The 18,953-nt window shown below is 46.9% G+C and overlaps 9 protein-coding genes across 9 annotated transcripts; 4 read left to right on the plus strand and 5 right to left on the minus strand.

The window, feature by feature from the left end:
• Positions 1 to 6,555, minus strand: V1514DRAFT_330942 (SEN1 N terminal-domain-containing protein; the record flags this gene model as incomplete). The annotated part of the gene is made up of 5 exons (XM_066927598.1): positions 6,217 to 6,555; positions 5,902 to 6,120; positions 2,052 to 5,840; positions 1,758 to 1,967; positions 1 to 1,700 (listed from the first exon to the last, which is right to left on the minus strand). Coding segments are annotated over exons 1-5 (5,978 nt in total), but the record flags the coding sequence as incomplete, so codon positions are not given.
• A 33-nt stretch (positions 6,556 to 6,588) lies between these two features.
• V1514DRAFT_330946 (mediator complex, subunit Med18) lies at positions 6,589 to 7,477 on the plus strand. The gene has a single exon (XM_066927599.1). The coding sequence runs from the start codon at positions 6,664 to 6,666 to the stop codon at positions 7,402 to 7,404; it is 741 nt and encodes a 246-aa protein (XP_066783423.1). The 5' UTR covers positions 6,589 to 6,663; the 3' UTR covers positions 7,405 to 7,477.
• V1514DRAFT_330947 (uncharacterized protein) lies at positions 7,263 to 9,125 on the minus strand. Its single transcript, XM_066927600.1, has one exon. The coding sequence runs from the start codon at positions 9,016 to 9,018 to the stop codon at positions 7,525 to 7,527; it is 1,494 nt and encodes a 497-aa protein (XP_066783424.1). The 5' UTR covers positions 9,019 to 9,125; the 3' UTR covers positions 7,263 to 7,524.
• Positions 9,126 to 10,117, plus strand: V1514DRAFT_293869 (camp-regulated phosphoprotein/endosulfine conserved region-domain-containing protein). Its single transcript, XM_066925377.1, has 2 exons — positions 9,126 to 9,434; positions 9,506 to 10,117. Exons 1-2 carry the CDS (start codon positions 9,390 to 9,392, stop codon positions 9,833 to 9,835), a joined length of 375 nt encoding a protein of 124 aa, XP_066783425.1. The 5' UTR covers positions 9,126 to 9,389; the 3' UTR covers positions 9,836 to 10,117.
• On the minus strand, positions 9,927 to 12,429 carry V1514DRAFT_330949 (phosphatase 2C-like domain-containing protein). The gene is made up of 2 exons (XM_066927601.1): positions 11,425 to 12,429; positions 9,927 to 11,358 (listed from the first exon to the last, which is right to left on the minus strand). Exons 1-2 carry the CDS (start codon positions 12,033 to 12,035, stop codon positions 10,170 to 10,172), a joined length of 1,800 nt encoding a protein of 599 aa, XP_066783426.1. The 5' UTR covers positions 12,036 to 12,429; the 3' UTR covers positions 9,927 to 10,169.
• On the plus strand, positions 12,340 to 12,723 carry V1514DRAFT_280608 (ubiquitin-related modifier 1; the record flags this gene model as incomplete). The annotated part of the gene is made up of 2 exons (XM_066925042.1): positions 12,340 to 12,518; positions 12,606 to 12,723. The coding sequence occupies 2 exons, from the start codon at positions 12,340 to 12,342 to the stop codon at positions 12,721 to 12,723; spliced, it is 297 nt and encodes a 98-aa protein (XP_066783427.1).
• Positions 12,591 to 14,250, minus strand: V1514DRAFT_60716 (uncharacterized protein). The gene is made up of 3 exons (XM_066930074.1): positions 14,117 to 14,250; positions 13,256 to 14,016; positions 12,591 to 13,184 (listed from the first exon to the last, which is right to left on the minus strand). Exons 2-3 carry the CDS (start codon positions 13,772 to 13,774, stop codon positions 12,822 to 12,824), a joined length of 882 nt encoding a protein of 293 aa, XP_066783428.1. The 5' UTR covers positions 13,775 to 14,016; positions 14,117 to 14,250; the 3' UTR covers positions 12,591 to 12,821.
• A 738-nt stretch (positions 14,251 to 14,988) lies between these two features.
• Positions 14,989 to 16,863, plus strand: V1514DRAFT_330957 (HotDog domain-containing protein). The gene is made up of 4 exons (XM_066927602.1): positions 14,989 to 15,372; positions 15,446 to 15,510; positions 15,595 to 15,689; positions 15,754 to 16,863. Exons 1-4 carry the CDS (start codon positions 15,082 to 15,084, stop codon positions 16,659 to 16,661), a joined length of 1,359 nt encoding a protein of 452 aa, XP_066783429.1. The 5' UTR covers positions 14,989 to 15,081; the 3' UTR covers positions 16,662 to 16,863.
• A 406-nt stretch (positions 16,864 to 17,269) lies between these two features.
• Positions 17,270 to 18,736, minus strand: V1514DRAFT_60885 (uncharacterized protein). The gene has a single exon (XM_066930075.1). The coding sequence runs from the start codon at positions 18,628 to 18,630 to the stop codon at positions 17,542 to 17,544; it is 1,089 nt and encodes a 362-aa protein (XP_066783430.1). The 5' UTR covers positions 18,631 to 18,736; the 3' UTR covers positions 17,270 to 17,541.
• Positions 18,737 to 18,953: the final 217 nt, after the last annotated feature.

The following is an 18,953-nucleotide window of genomic DNA, read 5'->3' on the forward strand; positions in this document are numbered from 1 at the left end:
ATTTCTTTAAAAACTATGTACAAATGCAGTATTAATTCAACAACTTTTTTTTTCTTTAAATTCATCTATCATCTTGTGGCTTGTGAATCTTTTTATTGTCCCTATTCACTTGTCCGTCATTGGCCCGTTTCCGTGGTGGAGCCTGCTGCTGCTGTTGCTGAGGCAGGATCAACAATTGTCCGTTCTGGCTGAGTTTGTGCACCATGCCTCGTTCTTTAGCGTCGGTAATCAACTTGCGCCATATTGTATCAGATATCAGACTGTTGACATTACCAATAATCCATAAAGATGACCGGGCACGGGTTAATGCGACATTCATGCGCCGGACGTCAGCCAAGAAGCCCACGCCGGACCCGTTCCCGCCGCCGCCGGACCTGACACAGGATAAAATAATGATTTCTTTTTCCTGACCTTGAAACCCATCGATCGTATTGAAATCGATCCCGGCCATGCCTGTCTGCCCGAGCTTTGTCCTGAACGTGTTCTTTAGTTCAAACAATTGCTGCTTGTACGGCGTCACGATGCCAACGCGGCCGTCAAAGTCAATTTCTGGGAACCGGGCACACAGTTCTTGGTATAACCGCACGGCGCATTCAGCTTCGGCTCGGTTGTAATAAGAATGCGTGGTTTTGGATTGCTGCTCGCGGGACTGCACATCGAAAAATCGGTACGGGCCAAACAATTCCTTTTCTGCGTGCCATTCGGCTTTTGTCCGCTCGGCCATGCCGTCGCCATCAATTAGTCTTGAGTCGTAAAACTGCGCGCTGGGAAATTTGGAAATGTCAGGATGCATGCGGTATTGAATGCTGAGCAAGTGCACCGACGACGGGAAGTTTGTTTGCATGCGAACAAACAAGCTCTGCTCGTATTGAAACCGAGACGCGGTCTGTGACAATACCGTCGGCGGCAACTGGTTCGGATCACCGACCATGGCGCATCTCGTGCACCCATACTTTAACGGAATCAAGGCCGACAATTCGACGCACTGAGCTGCTTCGTCAATGATGACTGTCTCAAAAGTCATGGATAGGTTTGCTAATAAGTCATGACCAGCTCCGGACAAGGTGGCGCAAATCACATCTGCGCCGGTCAAGATCTTGGTTTGAATGTTTCGTCTCTCGATTTCATTTGTGCGCACGGACACGGCATGCTTGTCGCGAGCTTCGTCCAGTCTTTGCCCGAGTGCAGCTTTTTTGGCGTTCAGCATGTCACGCTTGGCTCGCAAATTTTCACGCTCAGCCTGATTGTCGGTCATGTTCAACTGGGTCTCGACTTGAGCGCGTTCGTCCAACACCTTGTTGAGTTGTTCTCGCAACGCGCCCCTATCAACTTGGCTACTTTGCCTCCGCTGTGCTTCCTCCTGAAACTTGGTCACTTCTCGATCCACCAACTCTTCCAATGTCAAGTCACGCACGGCCGGGTTAATAATATCACTCCGTCCCATGCGCACAATCTTGGGAACAAACTCCTCTCCCGAAGAATTCAAGATGCCGCCCTTCAGTCGCAATACTAATTCATCTACTGCTGCGTTACTAGGTGCGCATACCAGTACTCGCTTAGGCTCCGGAGGAGGCAGAGGCTGTGCAATTGAAGACCGATTTTGGCCTGGCATTGAAATTGGAATTCCACGAGACTTGGTCATGGTCAATGCTGCTCCAACGATACCCAAAATCGTTTTAGTCTTTCCTGTTCCGGGAGGTCTAAAAATCGTAAAAAATTAATACAACAAAAAAGTTGAAATTAACAGATCCACATACCCCTGAATCAAGGTAAACCCTTGCGACTCCATTGCAGCAATGATTGCACCTGCCTGAGGTGCATTAACTTTATAGGTCGCTTGTGCTTTCCGAACCTTAGAGGTCTCTGAGCGAATATTTTTCGCTGGCTTGGCTTCTAGAATTGAGTCACATAGGTCATAGTATGGAAGGCCTTGTAGCGAACTGTACTCTCGTTCAATAGTAGTCATGCTAATATTTAAAAAAAAAAAAAAAAATTAGTTAGCTCTGGCAATAAAGCAAAACGATATATAAAAGAAAAAAAATCTAATTTACCTCATAATTCGTAACCCGTTTAACTCGACCCTAGGCAACAAGTTCCTGGACATCTCCATATTAGGCAGGCATCTAAATACAATGTCGGACAAATCAGGTTGCGACGACCGTTTGATTTCTCGAATCTTGCTAATGCAAGATGGATATTTCTTATCCGGCCAAAGTGGCTGCGAGTTTTTGCCCGCCAAAATGCCGCCGGGCAGGACTTCCTGATCTGCAGGACAAAAAGTCAACACTGCCAGGTCAGCGTCACCCAGCTTTTGATTTTGCAAGACCCTATTATCAATGGATGCAAAAATATCAATATAGTCATCACAAGCGACGCGGTTAGTAATGGTCACCCGAAATGGCTTGTTTAATTTTTCTTCCTTGGACCTGGTCATGCTCTGCACGGCTTCAAGCATCAGTAATGGTTCAAACACGGCCTTGTATTCGACGGCAGAGTTAAACTTGTTTGAAACAGGCTTATAATTTGCAAGATCACTGCCAATTTCATCTGACGGCAACTCAGACTGGCTATGATAATTCCATTTCAGAATGCGATGGTACAACGGATCCAAATTAACCCTCAACCGAGCTCGCATGTTCCTTTCTGCCCGTTCCTTTTCAGATATGGATGACGGCACAAGTGGCCGCTTGCGCAATGCGGCAATGGTCGATGATACCCTCAATGGAGTCGGGGCAAGCGACGCAGCGTTTGCCGTTTTGGGCACTTGATTTGTCCGCCTTCCTAATGCAAACAAACCTCCGCCAAGCCCTTCTGCGTCATCATCATCGTCGTCTTCCTCGTCGTCATCATCATCATCATCATCTGCGCTATCTTCGTCGGCTGAAATTTGTGCTGAATCAGAACTAGAACGACCAGGTGGACCATTAATATCAGTTGTGTTATCGCGAATCCTGAAGCCTGGTGGCCGAGGCGGATGGATGACACCGCCGACTTGCTTTTTAGCAGCCGCAGCTGCAGCGGCCTGGGCTCGCAACTTGCGGGTCTCTGATAGTTCCATCCTTGCCGAACCAACCAAACTTGTCTTGTACAATGGCTTTTCTTCAGTAATGATTTTCTTGTAAGCTGCCGTAACCGCTTGCAGTTTTTTTGCTCGCTCCAATTTTGCCATCTCAGCTGCCACGGACAATCCTTCGTCGACATCAGCTTGATCGTATTTGTTGTCCGGTTTCTTTGCAACCGTAGCTACCGGCAATGACGGTACACCTTTCTGAACCCACTTATCTAACCCGTCTTGTCGCTTATGAGAAACAGGCTCTTTCTGTTCGGCCTTGATCGTAGGTGATATAGACGCACCAGTTAATCGTTTGGCGGTCACGATCGAAAGCTCGTCATCGTCGATATCAAGCTCGCTTAATCTTAAACTATCAAAGGCGCTGATAGCAATCATCAAGTCATAGCACTGAGAATCAGAAAGATTACTGTAGTGATGAGCCGTTTGTTGTGACAACTTCTCGAGTTTGCGAAACGTGTCCTGGCCGAGCATGATCTTGGCTTGAACAAACCGTTTGAGAATGTCACATACAAGCTTTACTGCTACTTGCAGCAATGCTGGATCCGAAAGCCGCAGCCATGAACTCATTTCTCGTAACGGGTCAGCTAAAGTCTGCAACAAGTCCTTGCCAGTGTCAGTCGGCTTTTGCGGTGAAAGTGTCAGGTCTGCAACTGTCCCTGCTGCTGACGAAGTGGACAGCGACTGTTCTAACAGCTGCGAATTGGCAAATAATGAAGTGCTCAGATCCAACACGTCCCGCATAAAATCAATCATGACCTCCTTTGGATAAGCTCTCGCCCAGGCCAGTGTTCGCTTGTACACATGAGTCATTGCCGCCCATATGGCCTTCCAGAACGATCGCGCGGCCGATCGCACTTCCGGGTCCGGAATTACGCTGTTATGACTGGCAATGTATCCCGTCCTGGCATCGAACATGAGCTCGACAAGATCCATCGTAGTGCGGACCAGGCGCGGCACCGTACCCATGCCGGTCAAGCCCGAAGATGAGCTGGCCTGCGTGATCGCGGTAACGTAGCCGGTTAGTAAGACATCAGGACTGACTGATAACAAGCCGCGAAGCGCTTCCAGACGTCCGGTGGCATCGTGCGCTTGCTTAATGATTTCTAAACTACTGCGAGACAAACCAGAATGAGGCGATAGTGAACATGACAAGAGTGATGTAATGATGGCTTGATTGGTAAGATAGGTCTCACGAAGAATGCTTGGACTGAGATCACTGAGTTGTTGAATCACGTCTGAAACCGTGCTAAGCACCTGATCAATCTTTTGACTGGTTTTTTGATGTTTTCTAATTTTCATGGACACCAGTTTTGCCGTGATACTCGGCGATGAATTGGCTGCTGAGGCAAATGCAGCATCGTTGGCAGTCTTGATCTCATCTAGAGTTTCAGCCAAGTATAGCTTCGTACCGCCAATGCATGAAACCAAATATGCACCCAGTTCGGCATCCGATATTGCCCGTTCTTTTAAAAGTCGCCAGAATTCGTCACCAAAGCAGACCAGCGAGGTCGAATCGTGGCTGTTCGACTCAGCATCAACAGCTTCTGCTTCTGCTTCTTGCAACACGGTCGCTGTGATGTCCCGTTGCTTGCGAGACACGGCGTCAATGATGTCCGCCAACATGGCAAGTCCTTCGTCCACCGTTGATAAGCAATCAACAACGACACATGCGCGAACAGTTTTTCTTGCCTCTTGCCTAATATCTGAATCCTGTGATGTCGTGCTTTCGACAATTATTTTGGCATACTTTTCAGACACCTTGCGAGCTTCGCGCCGCATTAATTTATTAACCGAACTAGTCGAGTGAAATATGCTATTGCTGCTAGTGGCACATTCTACATCAACATCAAGAACAACATCTAGGACCTTAAATCCCATTAATAAATTGTCCTTGCGCGCAATATTATTGTCACCAAGAAGTTCAGATACAACCAAAGAACTACATTTTAACCTGTCCGGCCCGGAAAGCGAGCTAAGATATGGCAAGGTCCATGACAGCATGTCTACCGGGTTCGAGCTTGTTTTGAGCGCTGCCTTGAAAAATTGCAACCCATTAATACCCAAAACAAGGTCAGTTAACGATGTTGGTAAAAATGGAGAAGACACGCCCCAAATTTCTGAACCCAGAGTGGTGGCAAGGATTGCAAATACTGGAAGCATTGATGGCATGCATTGAGGATAAGCTTGCAGGTCATTCCAAAACAGTTTGACAATGTTCTGCTCAACATTGCAACAATAATTCAAGATTACCTGTTTCGACAATGTTGCCAAAACACGGTGGACAGCCTTCCAAAACTTGGTCACCGTGGGCGGAATCTTGGTTGATCCGAGTGCAATGTATGGTTTCACTGCATCGTCGTGATACGCACGATTCACGCATGGATTGAAATCGACCTCGGTCACATTTTTCTTTAGCAAGTGTAATGATTTTTCTGCCCATTTGTACATTTCAATGTCTGAATCAAACATGAACGTAATCATGGCCGGCACGAGTTCCTGGGATAACCGCAAGAACCTGCCGCCGGTCTGGATTCCGAGAAACACGTCTCTGAATCGAGACCGCAACGAGCCTGACATGGTCAACAAATTTGGCGAATAAAGACATTCGTATAATGCATTAAAGCTGTCGGAGATGTCAGCAGCATTAATCTTTTTGTCGCCGGCGTTTCTGCATGTCTCTGCTGCGGATTCGAGTACGCCAGCGATCCGGTCAACGTCCCATTGATATAGCACATGCATGAACTCGTCCACATTATCTCTATCATAGCTGCTACGATTAGCAATGGCTTGGCTTACAATAATTTTTGTTTAATATTCATTAGGCATACCCCATGTCGTCCAGCATTGTCTTCTTCATTTCTAGCTTGGTCTTTTCGTAGGCCTTCACACAGTGGAAACATTGCTTGAGATGCGAAGCCAGAGTCTTTTTAAGCCATGACAGTTCTTCTGATTGCGGGAAAGCAAATAGTTGTAAGGCTTCGGTAGCAGGTATCCGCCTCGTATCATGACAAAACATGTGAGATTTTAAAGGCAGACCGGAAAGGTATCTTTAAATTTGATACGGCATTCATTAGTTTTTGAAACCCAACTTTTTTTTTTTTTAAATTCAAAGCATTTATATTCTGAAGGGGAGAAGTTCTTACCGAATACTTTTTTGCAGTGCCCGTTCTTGTAGACTTGAATCATCGACATGACGGTGACTTTCCTGCACCAAGGCAACTACTTTTTTCAAAGCCTCATCGGTCTTTGACGGTGGTGCAGAGCTCATTCCTGCCCTTTTATAAAACCAAAACCTTGCAACCCACGTATGTTCATATAAATACCAAAACCATTACACTGTTGAATACCCCAGCAGTCGTGAAATAATATAACTGTAAAACTAATACAATTAAAAATAAAAAAAAAAAAAATTTGGATCGTTGATTAAAATCAAGATGTTTAAATACGCGGTTCGCGTTGAACGCGTTTTCCTCAAGCTCATGGGGCCGGGTAATGTACCATCATCATCAATCCAAGCTCGATTTCCAAGAACTGAACATTGCCGTACGAGGGTTTTGGGAGTTGTTCAATAAATGGTCGACTGAAGGAACATGTTGGTTCAGCAGCTATCACTTTACGCTGCGTTTTCTCCTGCGAAATTGTCCCAGGTCTTGTCGACCTTGTCGGCCCTGACCGGCATGCGGCCCATTTCTTTGTTAGAACACCACATTGTGTTTTCGCCTACAACAGCCACCAGTGCAGGCGCAATAGCTGCGCCGGCTGGTCCACCGACGGCCGCGCCATTAGAATCATCTCGAATTGATGCTCATAGAGATATGTTGGTTGATAATGACGCAGAACAAGACTGGTGCTTGACGGTTGCCACTTTGCCAGAGTCGGGCAAGCGGCCGGTACAGGTGCAGACGCTGCATAGTTCGCAATTGCAATTTGGCCCACTGTTTCAGTACCTGCGAGCGATAGGGTACGTATACGTGTATGATTACCTTGAACGCGGGCATGTGTTTGTGCATAATGGCATCGTGGTTGTGCGAGTGACGCAGATCGCACCGCAAGAACCGTTGCAATTGCATGAGATTGCCACGTTTGATAAGAACGAAGTTGTAGCTACCGAGACGGTGGCTCAAGGACGAGACGTGAACGCGGCTAAGTTTGTTGGCACGTACGTCGTGCATGCGTATGTGGACGTGAAACCGGGGTCTGGCGTGGATCAGGACTTGCTGGGCAAAGCACAGGAACGGTTAGAGTCAATCAAGTACGAAATCAGGAGTTTACTGGAATTGGAAATTCCCGATCGAAGCTTGCTTGATCCTAGAGTGCAGATAAGGCGATAGCATTTTGGATAATGGAAAAAAAAATTAAAAAAAACTAGATTATGTACAAAAAATAGATATGATGATTGAATGACCCCTCCCCAAATTGTGTATGCAAAACGTGTTTTAGTATGCTATGATTTATATAATATGCAATTCTTGTCGTACCCTGGCAATTTTGATTTCCCATTTCCTGCGCGTAGCAATGCGATTTGTTCGAATGGCTTGCAAATCCTGGTCTGAGGTCCAGCCGGATTGCTCCAGTCGGTCTTCGGTGGCGGCAAACGCTTGATCTTCTAGTCGCATTTGTTCCTGCAAAACGACGAGCTCAGTCTTAAGATCCTCATGGCCCGTAGTGGCCGTGATAACGGGTAATGACGCAGATGATGACGCAGAGGAAGAAAAAGTGGAAGACCTGATCGTGTTATCCGTGATATCCTGTATTTGCAAATGCTGTTGCAGACGCTGATGCAATTGCTGAATGCCGGAAGATGAAGAAGACGGGTATGCATTCATGAGCATGGACGAATGGCTGTCGAACGGGGTCGTGGCCGACGACGACGGCAAGGACGACGTTGGCCGCGGAGAAGGACATTGAGACACATGCTGCGAAATTGGAGTGGGCGATAACGGAGTCCGGATCTCTGACAAGTCAGGTGGATTTCTGACCGATTCTGGCGATAGCGGCGAAGGTGGAATAGGCGGAGAACCAGATATGACGGCGGTCATTGCCGCAGAAGCCGAAAGCACGGCAGATGAAATAAGCACACTGGATGCTGACTTGATACTCTGGGCACCGGTGCCGGATGCCGAATTTGACATCTGAGTGCCAGATGCCGGGGTCGTAACGGAGAACGGCGACGACGAATCTGATGAAGAGAAAATGCCAGAAACTGGTAGCAGAAGCGAGTGCCTGGATGAGCTTCTCGGCGTGGATGATGTCGTGACTGAATGGTTTGGAGTCTCGAGATTGGTGGAAGATGGGGTATGAAGATCAAAGTAGCTATCGCGCGTTGATGGCACTGCAATTTGTTGTTGTGGTTGTTGTTGAGACGATGTCAGCGGTGAAAATGATGCAAAAGATGAAGTGATTGGTGCAGACATCCTGCGCTTAAGATTTAACCGCAGCTTTGACGGAACAATCTTTTTCAGCAAGGCCCTGCCCCGTGTTGAAGACGAAGACGACGGCGACGCCGGCGGTTGCACGCTAGCTAATGATGAGTCCGCTGCCGAGTCTGCAAACGCCTCCGGGTCAAGAAAAATTTCCTGGCCGTGATCTGAAGCTTCTGTTGCAGTAACGACTACCTGGTTGCGCCTGAGCAAAGATTCTGCTTGAGCCACCGACCCGTCATTATCATCATCATTGTCGGCTTCGTTGTTGTTGTTGTTGTAAGAAGCAGACGAAGTACTCGACCAAACCGACCGTGGCCGGCGCAATGGCACGTACTCCTCTGGCGGAGTAATGAGCTGCAGGGCTGCAGGTGCGAGCAACGTCTGCGCCGGTGTCGTCGTCGTGGACGGTTTGCTTGTGAGCACGGGAGATGGAGCGGGCGACGGCGGCGGCGGCGGAGTATTTGCAGCAGCAGCAGCAGCAGCCACAGCCAAAGCCAAGCTCGCAGGCCTGTTTTTACGCATGTATGCGTGAGGCGGTCGACCAGCTGGATGGGTTTTGCTTGGTGGTCTTGGTTGTTTCTGGCGAATGCTGCTTGTGAGCTGGACAAGCTGGACAAGCTGGACAAAAGTGTTTTAATTGTCGCCCGACAGTCGCTGGCCACTGACCGTCACCCGCTTCAATCACGTGCTAAACGCCCGTGCTGAGACCTGCGCACCGTGCTGGTGGCGCCGCACCGCCACTCCGGGGAACGACGAAACGGGGTTGGAACGATGATTGTGCAGAAGTCGACACGTACGCCTGATCCCTCCCTACAGACACACATAACACTTGCGTTGGTAGCACACTTGCTTCGCTCATCCAGTAATAATCCTTTTTTCTTTTTTGCCCAGTCATGTCGGACCTCAATCCGGCCCGCGCAAACAAGGTCGACGTCAGCGTGAGTTGCATATTGCCCCGGGAACATGATCGTCACTAACACTTTTGTTTTTTTTTTATTTTTTAAAACAGACATTGTCGCCCGACGAGCAACGCATTTTCCGCCTGTACGGCCGGCTTCCATCGCGGCATGATCTTGCCGCCAACAAGCTCAGCAAGGTTGGCGGCGGTGAGCGCAAATATTTCGACTCCGGCGACTACGCGCTGTCCAAGGCCGGCAAGGCAGCATCGGCTGGCGTGACCTCGGTTGGATCGCAGCATCCGGTGCCGGAAAACATTCCACACTCCCATGGTCACTCGTCGTCATCATCATCGTCATCCTCACCCACGGCTGCGACGGCGTCTGCATCTCCCGTGAAGGAGAGCAATCTGTTGCACGAATCAGCTTCGTCGGAACAGTGATTGCGTTTTTACACTGCACTGTTTGATGCTCGACACTAGTATATACGTGCCAAGTTGCTAGTATTCAATTTAAAACTACATCTAACGACATCAACAGCGGCTTAAAACAACTACAACTACAACTGCAACAAATACATACTACAACTACAACTGCAACAGCTAAGATGCTCGTATCAAGGCATGTCTTCTATACTATGTCATGCCCATTCGTTGCATCTGAATGATTCTTAGCAATGCATATTCTATTTACCATAATATGTACCTTTTTTTTTTTTTTTTTTTGGTGTTCTTGTTGTTTCTTGCCTGTTCTTCCCCTCCATAAGTACTACACTCTTCACTGGCTCTGACCCTTGCCACCAGCCGTGGCCTCTGCAATCTGCACGACCTTGCCTGTCGGCTTGCCCTCGCCGTCGGGCTCGCCAAAAAACACAACCACAGCAGTCATGTCGTCCCGATATCGGCGTGACATGGGCGGTGGCAAACTGACCAGCATCGCGGTCTCGTCCGTATCGGCACCTCCCAACGCGTTGCGCACCAAGTGAGTGGCCACGTTCTTATCCTTGATCGTAAACAAGCCGCGGAAATGCTTAACGCCTGCCACCAGGTTCCGCAACGTGGCCTTGCCCTCGTCGGTCACATCCGGGGCTTCAACCCGCGCGTTTAGTTCTTCCGTGTCCGATCGGACGGCAATGTCGGCCAGGTCGGACACGCGCGACATTATGCCGTTATGCCTCACCGCACTCGTGATGCCCTCCGCTGGCCGGCCAGTGTTGATCTCGGCCTTGCGCATCCATTCCACTACAAGCTGCACGACTTCCTTGCATGACAGTTCGTCCCAGATGCCATCCGTGGCCAAGACGAGGAAATCGCCTGGCTTGACCTTGGTCGTGATCACTTCCGGCCGCGCCGTCACATACGGTGGCGACTTGAGTGAGCCGCCAGGAGTCGAGCGGCCAAAAAACAATTCGCCAACCTGATTCAGCACGTCAGTTGGCACTTTGTATCTCGCATCGCCAAACGCCCGGGTCGGTTCCAGGCCGCCCAACACGCGACCCCGGCGCACGACCGTGTCCTTTTCGTCCGGATGTTCTTCCCTTAGTCGCTTTACTTCAGACACGTTTCGGCCGCATTGGTCATATGACAACGGCGTGGCAACCCATTTGCCACCCGAGTCACGATGACCCAGTACAGCTCGTGAATCACCCGTGCACGCGACACGGAGCGTCTGCGTGGCCGAGTCGTACAACGACAACAGCGCACATGAGCCAGACATGGCCGGCATCAGCAATTCCGGTGATGCCGGCTTGTAAGGGTTGTCCAGTAAGAAATTGATTGGCTTCTTGACAATGTCATCGTCCAGCTTTTGAAACCCGATTTCAATCGCCCGGTCCACCAGCCGCCCGTTTGCAGACGTGCTGACAAAGTAGTCTGTGCTGACGGTGTCGGGCTTGACTGCTTCAATCAGTTCACGCGCAACATACGGCACCAAAAGCTCCCGCAGTTTTGCTGATGTATTCCAACCCCTATTAGAGTTAGCATTAATACCCCTCCCACAAAAATATATATATAGATATATTGTGCTCACTCACCCATGGCCATCGAAAACTCCAAAAAAATACCAGTCAGACTCGCCATCGGCAAAATTGACGTTAACAATCTTGGCCGCGTAGTCATCCTCGATCTGCGAGTTGCTGGCCAATTGGGCCACGTCAAACCGGACCACGCCGTTGCCGCGTTCGACCTTGTAGGCTTCTTCGTGCTCGCGCAGTTTTGCCGACACTTCATCATCGGTTAATGTTTTTAGTCCTTTGGTCGAAAACCCTGCAGCTCGGGGGAATTGAACTTCACCCAGCTGACCCGCGTACGTGGACGGTGCTGGCGAAACCACGCCCGGCCTGCCGTCGTTGCGGATCAAGGATGACGACGGCCATGCCGCGCCGGTCACGAAGTTTCGCAAGTCGTTGGAATAACTATTAGACACGTAAATGCCAGCTGATGCCGCCACAGCAGCAGTGGCAGCCACAAACGCCTTGCGGGGGATTTTGCCCGAATTACGCTTCTGCGATGACGACGACGTTATTGATGGCGGCGGAGGTGGTGATGAGTTCTTTAATCGTGCCGAGTCTGATAGCAGCCGGCGTGACACCACTGAAACCAGCGGTCGTGGGCCGGTTGTTCGTGCATAGTTCTGTACCAGCATGTCTAATTAATTTATAAACGTGGAAGACTGGAAAGGGTGAAAAAAAAATAGAAATCCCCCTCTAAATAATCAATATCATCAAATCGGGCCAACCGCGCGAAAAGATTATTTTCTTTTCTTCCCAGACTTTAAAACCTCCCTTGGTGATATAATAATATATGACCAAACAAACCTCATAGACAGGACAACAAAGATGGGTGACATTACTGTTGAATTCTCGTATGTAGCATTATACGGGGTTTTTTTTTATTTTTATTCAATGCCATATTTTTTTTTTATTCTTGAAAGTAAAGCTCTAATATTCATGTGGACCACATTCAGGGGTGGATTGGAAACATTGTTTGGCAATGCTCGGTCGATTAAGATCAAGCTCGAGACCATTGGTGGCCACGGCAGCACAATTGCTGATCTGGTCAAGCACTTGTGTTTAAACCTGATGACCGATAAGCGAACAGATTTGTTTGTGATTGATGATTTTCAAGTGTAAGAGTGCAATTTACAACTGTCATGACACCCCCAAAAAAGTATAATAAGTAAAAGGTTTTTCTTGAGCTAATGATTTTGAATTAGTCGGCCAGGAGTGCTGGTTCTGATAAATGACGCAGATTGGGAATTGGAAGGTCAGGAAACTTACAAAGTCAAGCCAGGGGATGACATCCTGTTTGCATCAACATTGCACGGTGGCTAGCATGGGGACGCTTATTTTTGATGGTTATTCTTTTTTTTTTTTTTTTTTTCTTTGTGCATTGCATTACATTATATAAGGGGGTTATATTATATGAATGGTCAATGATTTGATTGGCTCGAAAAAAGGAAGTCATTCTCACTCGATGTGTCGTACGTCATTTCGAAGCTGTCATCAAGCTCATCAACAAGCGCGCCGTTGCTGTCCTGGCCATCGTCGCATTCGAGATCGTTAAACATAACGTGACTGTCTGATGATGATAGAGATGATGATAGAGATGACATGCCGATTTGCCATAGCTCTTGGTTATCAGTGCTGCTGGTACTCGCCAATAAAAAATCATGGCCCAGTTCTGATCGCAGATCGTGTTGATGATCTTTGTGATCAATTTGGTCATGCCAGCTGTCGTCCGGCAAAATGATTAGTGTCATGGTTGAGATCACGTCAAAACATAAGAAATGCTCCTAATGATCAAATTCAGCTTTTTTTTAAAAAAAAAAAAAAAAAAAGTAGATTTTAAAATGGGATTCTTAACAAGTCTTTTCAAAGCACTGAACCTGATCTTTAAATTTCTTGCCATGACAATCAAAATCTGGCTCATAATTTCATTCTTGCTTGGAATTGCTGCTAATTGTTTCGCAATGTCATTTTTCTGCCTGTCAGCTCGTCGTTGCAAAATGCGATGGATCGACAACGAAATTGAATTTTGTAACAATCCAAACCCGTCACCGATCGTTCCCGCAAAGCAAGGACAAAACAACATGGGAAGTAATAAAGCCAATTTGTCGTAAATAAATACTCTGATTGACCCATCCACAAGGTCAAACAATGATGCGGGTTTAAATTCATCATGACATGTCATGGAAAAAGAAAACACAAATGTTAGCACCTGCAATCTTGCTATGGGTATCACCGTGTCATATTGATTGAACATGGACATCACGTCTGATGGCTTAAACTGTACTATTTCCCATTCGTTAGCCATGTTCTTTGTCAACAAGCAATTCAGCTTTAATTTTTTTTTTGCATCACGCACAAAAAAACTTTGAATCATGCGACGGAACCACGAGAATAGGTACTAAGTTAACCAATTCCCAGAACTATCCAAAAAAAAAAAAAAGAAAAAATATTGTAAGTGCTTTGTGCTTTTCCAGGGGTTTAAACTCGCTCCCCATATCATAAATTCATATGTTCCCTCACATGTGAGCATTTGATGGCAGCTGCCAAGCTCTCAATAATGACTGATTGATGGTCGGGTGAAATTTCAATACGATCCAATTCAAAAATAAACCAAACCTATAAATCAGACCCGCTCCACCCCTCATCGGGTATTTGATTACTGTTAATACATCAGTGTGCATCGATCAATACTTTAATACACAATGTTATGTTATACTTTGGTATCAGGCCCGACAAGAACCACAGGCGTATCGTGATTGCGATTGGCATCGTCAACACCGAAATGGCTGTTAATTTGCCATTCTACGCTTGAACTTGCCTTCAAGCCTTTGCAAGCAATCTCTAGCGGCTCTGCTAGCCGGAACATGGTTTTCATTTTTGCAGCAATGAGCTCAGGTTCGGTGCTTTGGAGGTGCCAAACATCGCACCCGCGTTCAGCTCAGGGGCTAAACACGGCTTCGGGTTAGGGTTTGTGCGTTGCAGTTATAAGCAGAGCTTGCAGTGCTTGAAGTTGCCGGTGGTCACAACGGGCCGTGTGAAACCTGCCAATCGACCTTGCCGCTGCTGCCAGTCATGGCATCACGGAGGCCGGCACCGGTGCGGGCGGGCAAACTCCACCACCGTCGAGCAACGTGTAAACCCTGACTGCGGGGCCCGGTCGTAAACCACGAATGACCCACAAGATTGCTCGGTTGGCGGCGGCTTCGCACTTGTTTTATGTTTTTGAAACCGGTACCGGAATCCAGTTCGTTGCGGGATCTGAACAGCAGCAAGACCGTGCTGACTCCGTCCGCAAATGCAAAAAGGTCACGTCAGTAACGACGCCTACAGGTGTTGACGAAACGGTTGGACAACATTGTGAACTACGAGTCAGGGAAATCCGGTGTCGACCTTGTTTACTGTGACATGAGCTACGAATGTTTGGAATAAATAAAATATAATATTTATTGTATTGTGTAAATATAAATTGGTAACAGTTAACCAACCCGTTCGGATAGCAGGTTGCCGGTCGGGCCCCCGCGCTAAGCCAATTGCAGAAAGGCAAAAACAGATTTGAATAATCGCGACGAAAGGCATTACTCACCGTAGAATACAAATATATATATATATTTATCTGCAATTGCCACAAACAAAACCACTTCACCATTCTCCGTGGCAGCGAGCATTACAGATTTTGCTTAAATGACAACCACTTCTAGCATGCGTTTTCACGGTCATGTCGTGACTGCCGGCCTGCGCCGCAAGTTCAACACCACGTCCGTGACCAGGTTCATTCGTTCGCCTGTTACCAGGTTCATTCCTCAGGCTAACCGGTCACCGGCTTCACCGATGCGGTTACAAGTTACCTGGTTGGAAGCTTTAAAAGCTCAACAGGAAGGCCGGCCTGGTTCGATCACGTCGTTTTCAAAAACCAGTTCGGACGTGCCACCCGTGATTGAGGACCGGACAATGTCGGATTCGTTTACTGCAATCGTGCGTTAGGTCCCGGTTTTTTTTTAGAAAGTTTGACTAATTTATTATTATTATTTTTTTATATCATCTTAAGAGCTTGCCATTTAAGCAGGATCAATGGCTTCTTGACACCTATGTGAACTCAACCGGAAGGTTAAGGTAGGCAAGATGCATTGCATGGATTTATTATTATTATTATTCTTATTCTTATTATTTGGAGGTACTAACTAAGATATCAATCAGGATTGGTCAGATCTTTCAAGATTTGGATGCATTGGCAGGGGTTATTGCTTACAAGCACTGCGCCCCATACGACCCCACGATCGTGACCGCGTCAGGTACGTTACGTTTTAGATTCTTTTGTTTTAATGGAATTTAAATAAACTGACAAATTACGGATAGTTGACAGGATCAGCTTGCTCAAGCGTCTTACCGCATTGAGTGACATTGAACTGTTTGGCAACGTAACCTGGACCGGAAAGTCATCGATGGAGATCACGATCAAGGCCCGCACGGTACAGGACAACAGCGTTTTTTTAACCGCAAATTTCACGTTCGTGGCCCGGCATCCAATCACGCAACGGTCGTTCCCAATCAACCGACTCGTGCCGCAAAATGAAACCGAAACGCAAATCTTTGACCGGGCCGAGTCTTACAACGCGGCCAAAAAACGTGCGGCTAAGTCCGGCGGCTTGCACGCGTCACCGCCGACCGCGGACGAGGCATCGATTATTCATTCCATGTGGCTTCGACAAAAGGCATATGAGGATCCGAATTCGGGCTTGGACTTGCCATCTGATGTAGTGCTCATGCGAGATTCGCAGGTGCATTCGACCATGCTCATGCAACCGCAATACCGAAACCGTCACAGCTACATGATCTTTGGCGGGTACTTGTTGCGACAAACGTTTGAACTTGCATATTGTTGCGCGGCAGCGTTCACGCATGGCAATCCGCATTTTATTTCGCTCGATCAAACCACGTTTAAATCACCAGTGCCGGTCGGATCGGTGCTGTACCTGACCGCCGTGGTCGCGTACACGCAGCATCAAGCTCAGGCACCACAGGGCACGTTCGTGCAAGTCAGGGTCGACACCAGCGTGTCTGACATTCAACATGGCAACCGGGTCGATTCCGGATCGTTTACGTATACATATTTTGTCGAAAACAAATGCGTGTCCGTGTTGCCGGTAAGTTATGACGAAGGCATCACGTACTTGGAAGGCCGGCGTAACGCGATCGAAAGTAAGAATTTTTTTAACGAGTTGGCGGATTTGAACAGTCAGGAATTGGAAAAAACGGTTACATAAACAAAATCAAATATAACAGATAAATGGTATGGATATGATTTATCGGCTTGAACAAACCTTGTTGAACCATGGGGGATTTTCCCACATTTTTATTATTTTTCTTTAAAGTTAAATTTTTTTTTTTTTTTTTTTTGACAGTGTTTGGTAAGATTGTATCATATTAAAATTATATAACAAAAAAACACATAATTCACATATAAACTATATATACATCTTGTATATCGTATAGTTACAATCACCGGGGGGGGGTTGCTTATCGTATCTGCCATCGTGCTTGCCAAATCAAGTAATTCGTTCCCTGTACAACCATCCAATCTATTACGTGTTATAATGTAAATCTTGCAATCCAAAAGATCAAAATCTGAACAGAGATAAAGCTTTATATTAATAATAATAATAAAAATAATAATAAAATATACATACAGTTGAAAAAAAAAAAAAAAAAAATGTGAGATCAAAACATCATGTATAAAAGAAAAAAAATAAAAAATAAACCCAATTGAAACAAAACACAAAACATTCAAGATATACCAAAAAAAATAACTAATAATAATTAAAAAAAAATTGGGGCTCGGAAAGCTCGTTCATTTCCCTCATTCTCAATTTATCAAAAATGTTGAATCAATTGAATTCCATTTTTCATCTAAAACCCTTTCAAAAAAAAAAATGCTTTTTATGATTTAATATTTGTATATTGAAAAGACCGATAATCAAAGAGAAACGGGAAAAAAAAATTTGTTTTGTAAAAATCAAGTAACGAATTTTTCACAACTTTTTTTTTTTTTTTTTTTTTTCAAACAAAAAATCTGCAAACCAAAATGAACTCCATATTAAAAAAAAAGACCAATATTTATGTTTTTTTCTAGGTGAATAAATAAATCTATGAAGACATTGCGGGAGCATTAGGGATGATTTGTTCATCTTGTTTGTCGCCTCGACTGAGAATATCTGAAATACTTTTAGTCTCGTTCTTTTCCACCACCAAATTCTTCAACCATTTGTTTTCCATCTCGAGCTGCATGATCTTTGCTTCAAGAGACTGAACCTTGTCTTGTAAATCCTTAGCCGTGCGTTCCATCTGTTGCTCACGTTGCTTCTTCTTGATACGGAAGCGAGCAGATGCAGCCGTGTTTCGTCGGCGCTTGTCCTCTTCGGCAGCGAGACGAGAAGCATCATCAGTAGCAAGCTGACTGACGTCAATTGAAACTGAAGACGCCCGCTTGATGCCAGAAACCGCGGCAGGCGTGCCAGCGTTGGAAGAAGGACCAGTAGTAGTAATACTGCCGGTTGCGCCCGGGGTTGATGGGTAGCCAATAGGAGTATGAGGGCCGGTGGAGGCAGGACCAGAACCTGGAGCACCGGTAGCAGCAGCGGAAGCATTGCCGGCAAGAAGAGGCGTGAACAAGTTTTGGTGACCAGGGTTGGACGGATTAGGTTGATGGTGGTGGGGTTGCGCGTGCGAATGACGAGGAGGACCGTGAGCCAGGACGGGCATTTGATAATCCATGTAATCGTTATTAAGGAAGTCGAACTCAACCTTGACGCCGGAAGGGGGAGTGTGAACAGCCGAGGTCAGCGGCGAAGGGTTGTCTTGCGGCCTTGAAGGATGAGATGACTGATGAAGCTGGCGCGAAGGCTGCTGCTGTTGCTGTTGTTGCTGTGGTTGTTGTTGTTGCTGTTGTTGTGGTTGAAGATGTTGCTTCTGTTGCTGTTGCTGCTGAGGCTTTGCGGTAGCCCGTCGCCGCTTGTCAGCATCATTGTCGTGATCAAACAAGAGATCGTCGACAGACACGCCGGCGTCGGTAGACCGGCCCATGTCAAAGTCAAAAAATTGAGTGTTTGCGAAAAGCGACAGATCGTCTTGCTGCTGCTTTGAAGACGTGGCGGGCGGGAAATCGGATGGCTCGAGAGAGTTGAGGTGAGCAATGTACTGCGAAACGTTGATGCCACGGTGACTCGAGTACGACATCTCTGACGGGTCGGGATGGAGTGAGGGATTCGACGAAAGGCTGCTGACAATAAAGAAAAGAAAAAAAAGAAGAAAAAAAAAGGTGGAAATGTAGTGCAATTGACCGGAAGGATGCGATGGGGAGCAAAGAAACTATGGGGGGAGAAAGAAGAAAAGGAGACGGACAAAAAAAAAAAAAAAATGCGAACGCTAGGGCCGGGTCACTTTTTTAGTTAGCGCGGGTAGCGCGGGCCTGCGGGCAAAAAATCAGTGTGCGCGGGCCGGAATAAGTTTCCATACGCGCGTGACGGATGCGACCGCGTGTGTACAATCAGCAATGACGG

This window comes from Lipomyces japonicus (genome assembly GCF_038497905.1).
Source record: "Lipomyces japonicus strain CBS 7319 unplaced genomic scaffold V1514scaffold_19, whole genome shotgun sequence".
In the NCBI taxonomy this organism is placed as follows: domain Eukaryota; kingdom Fungi; phylum Ascomycota; class Lipomycetes; order Lipomycetales; family Lipomycetaceae; genus Lipomyces; species Lipomyces japonicus.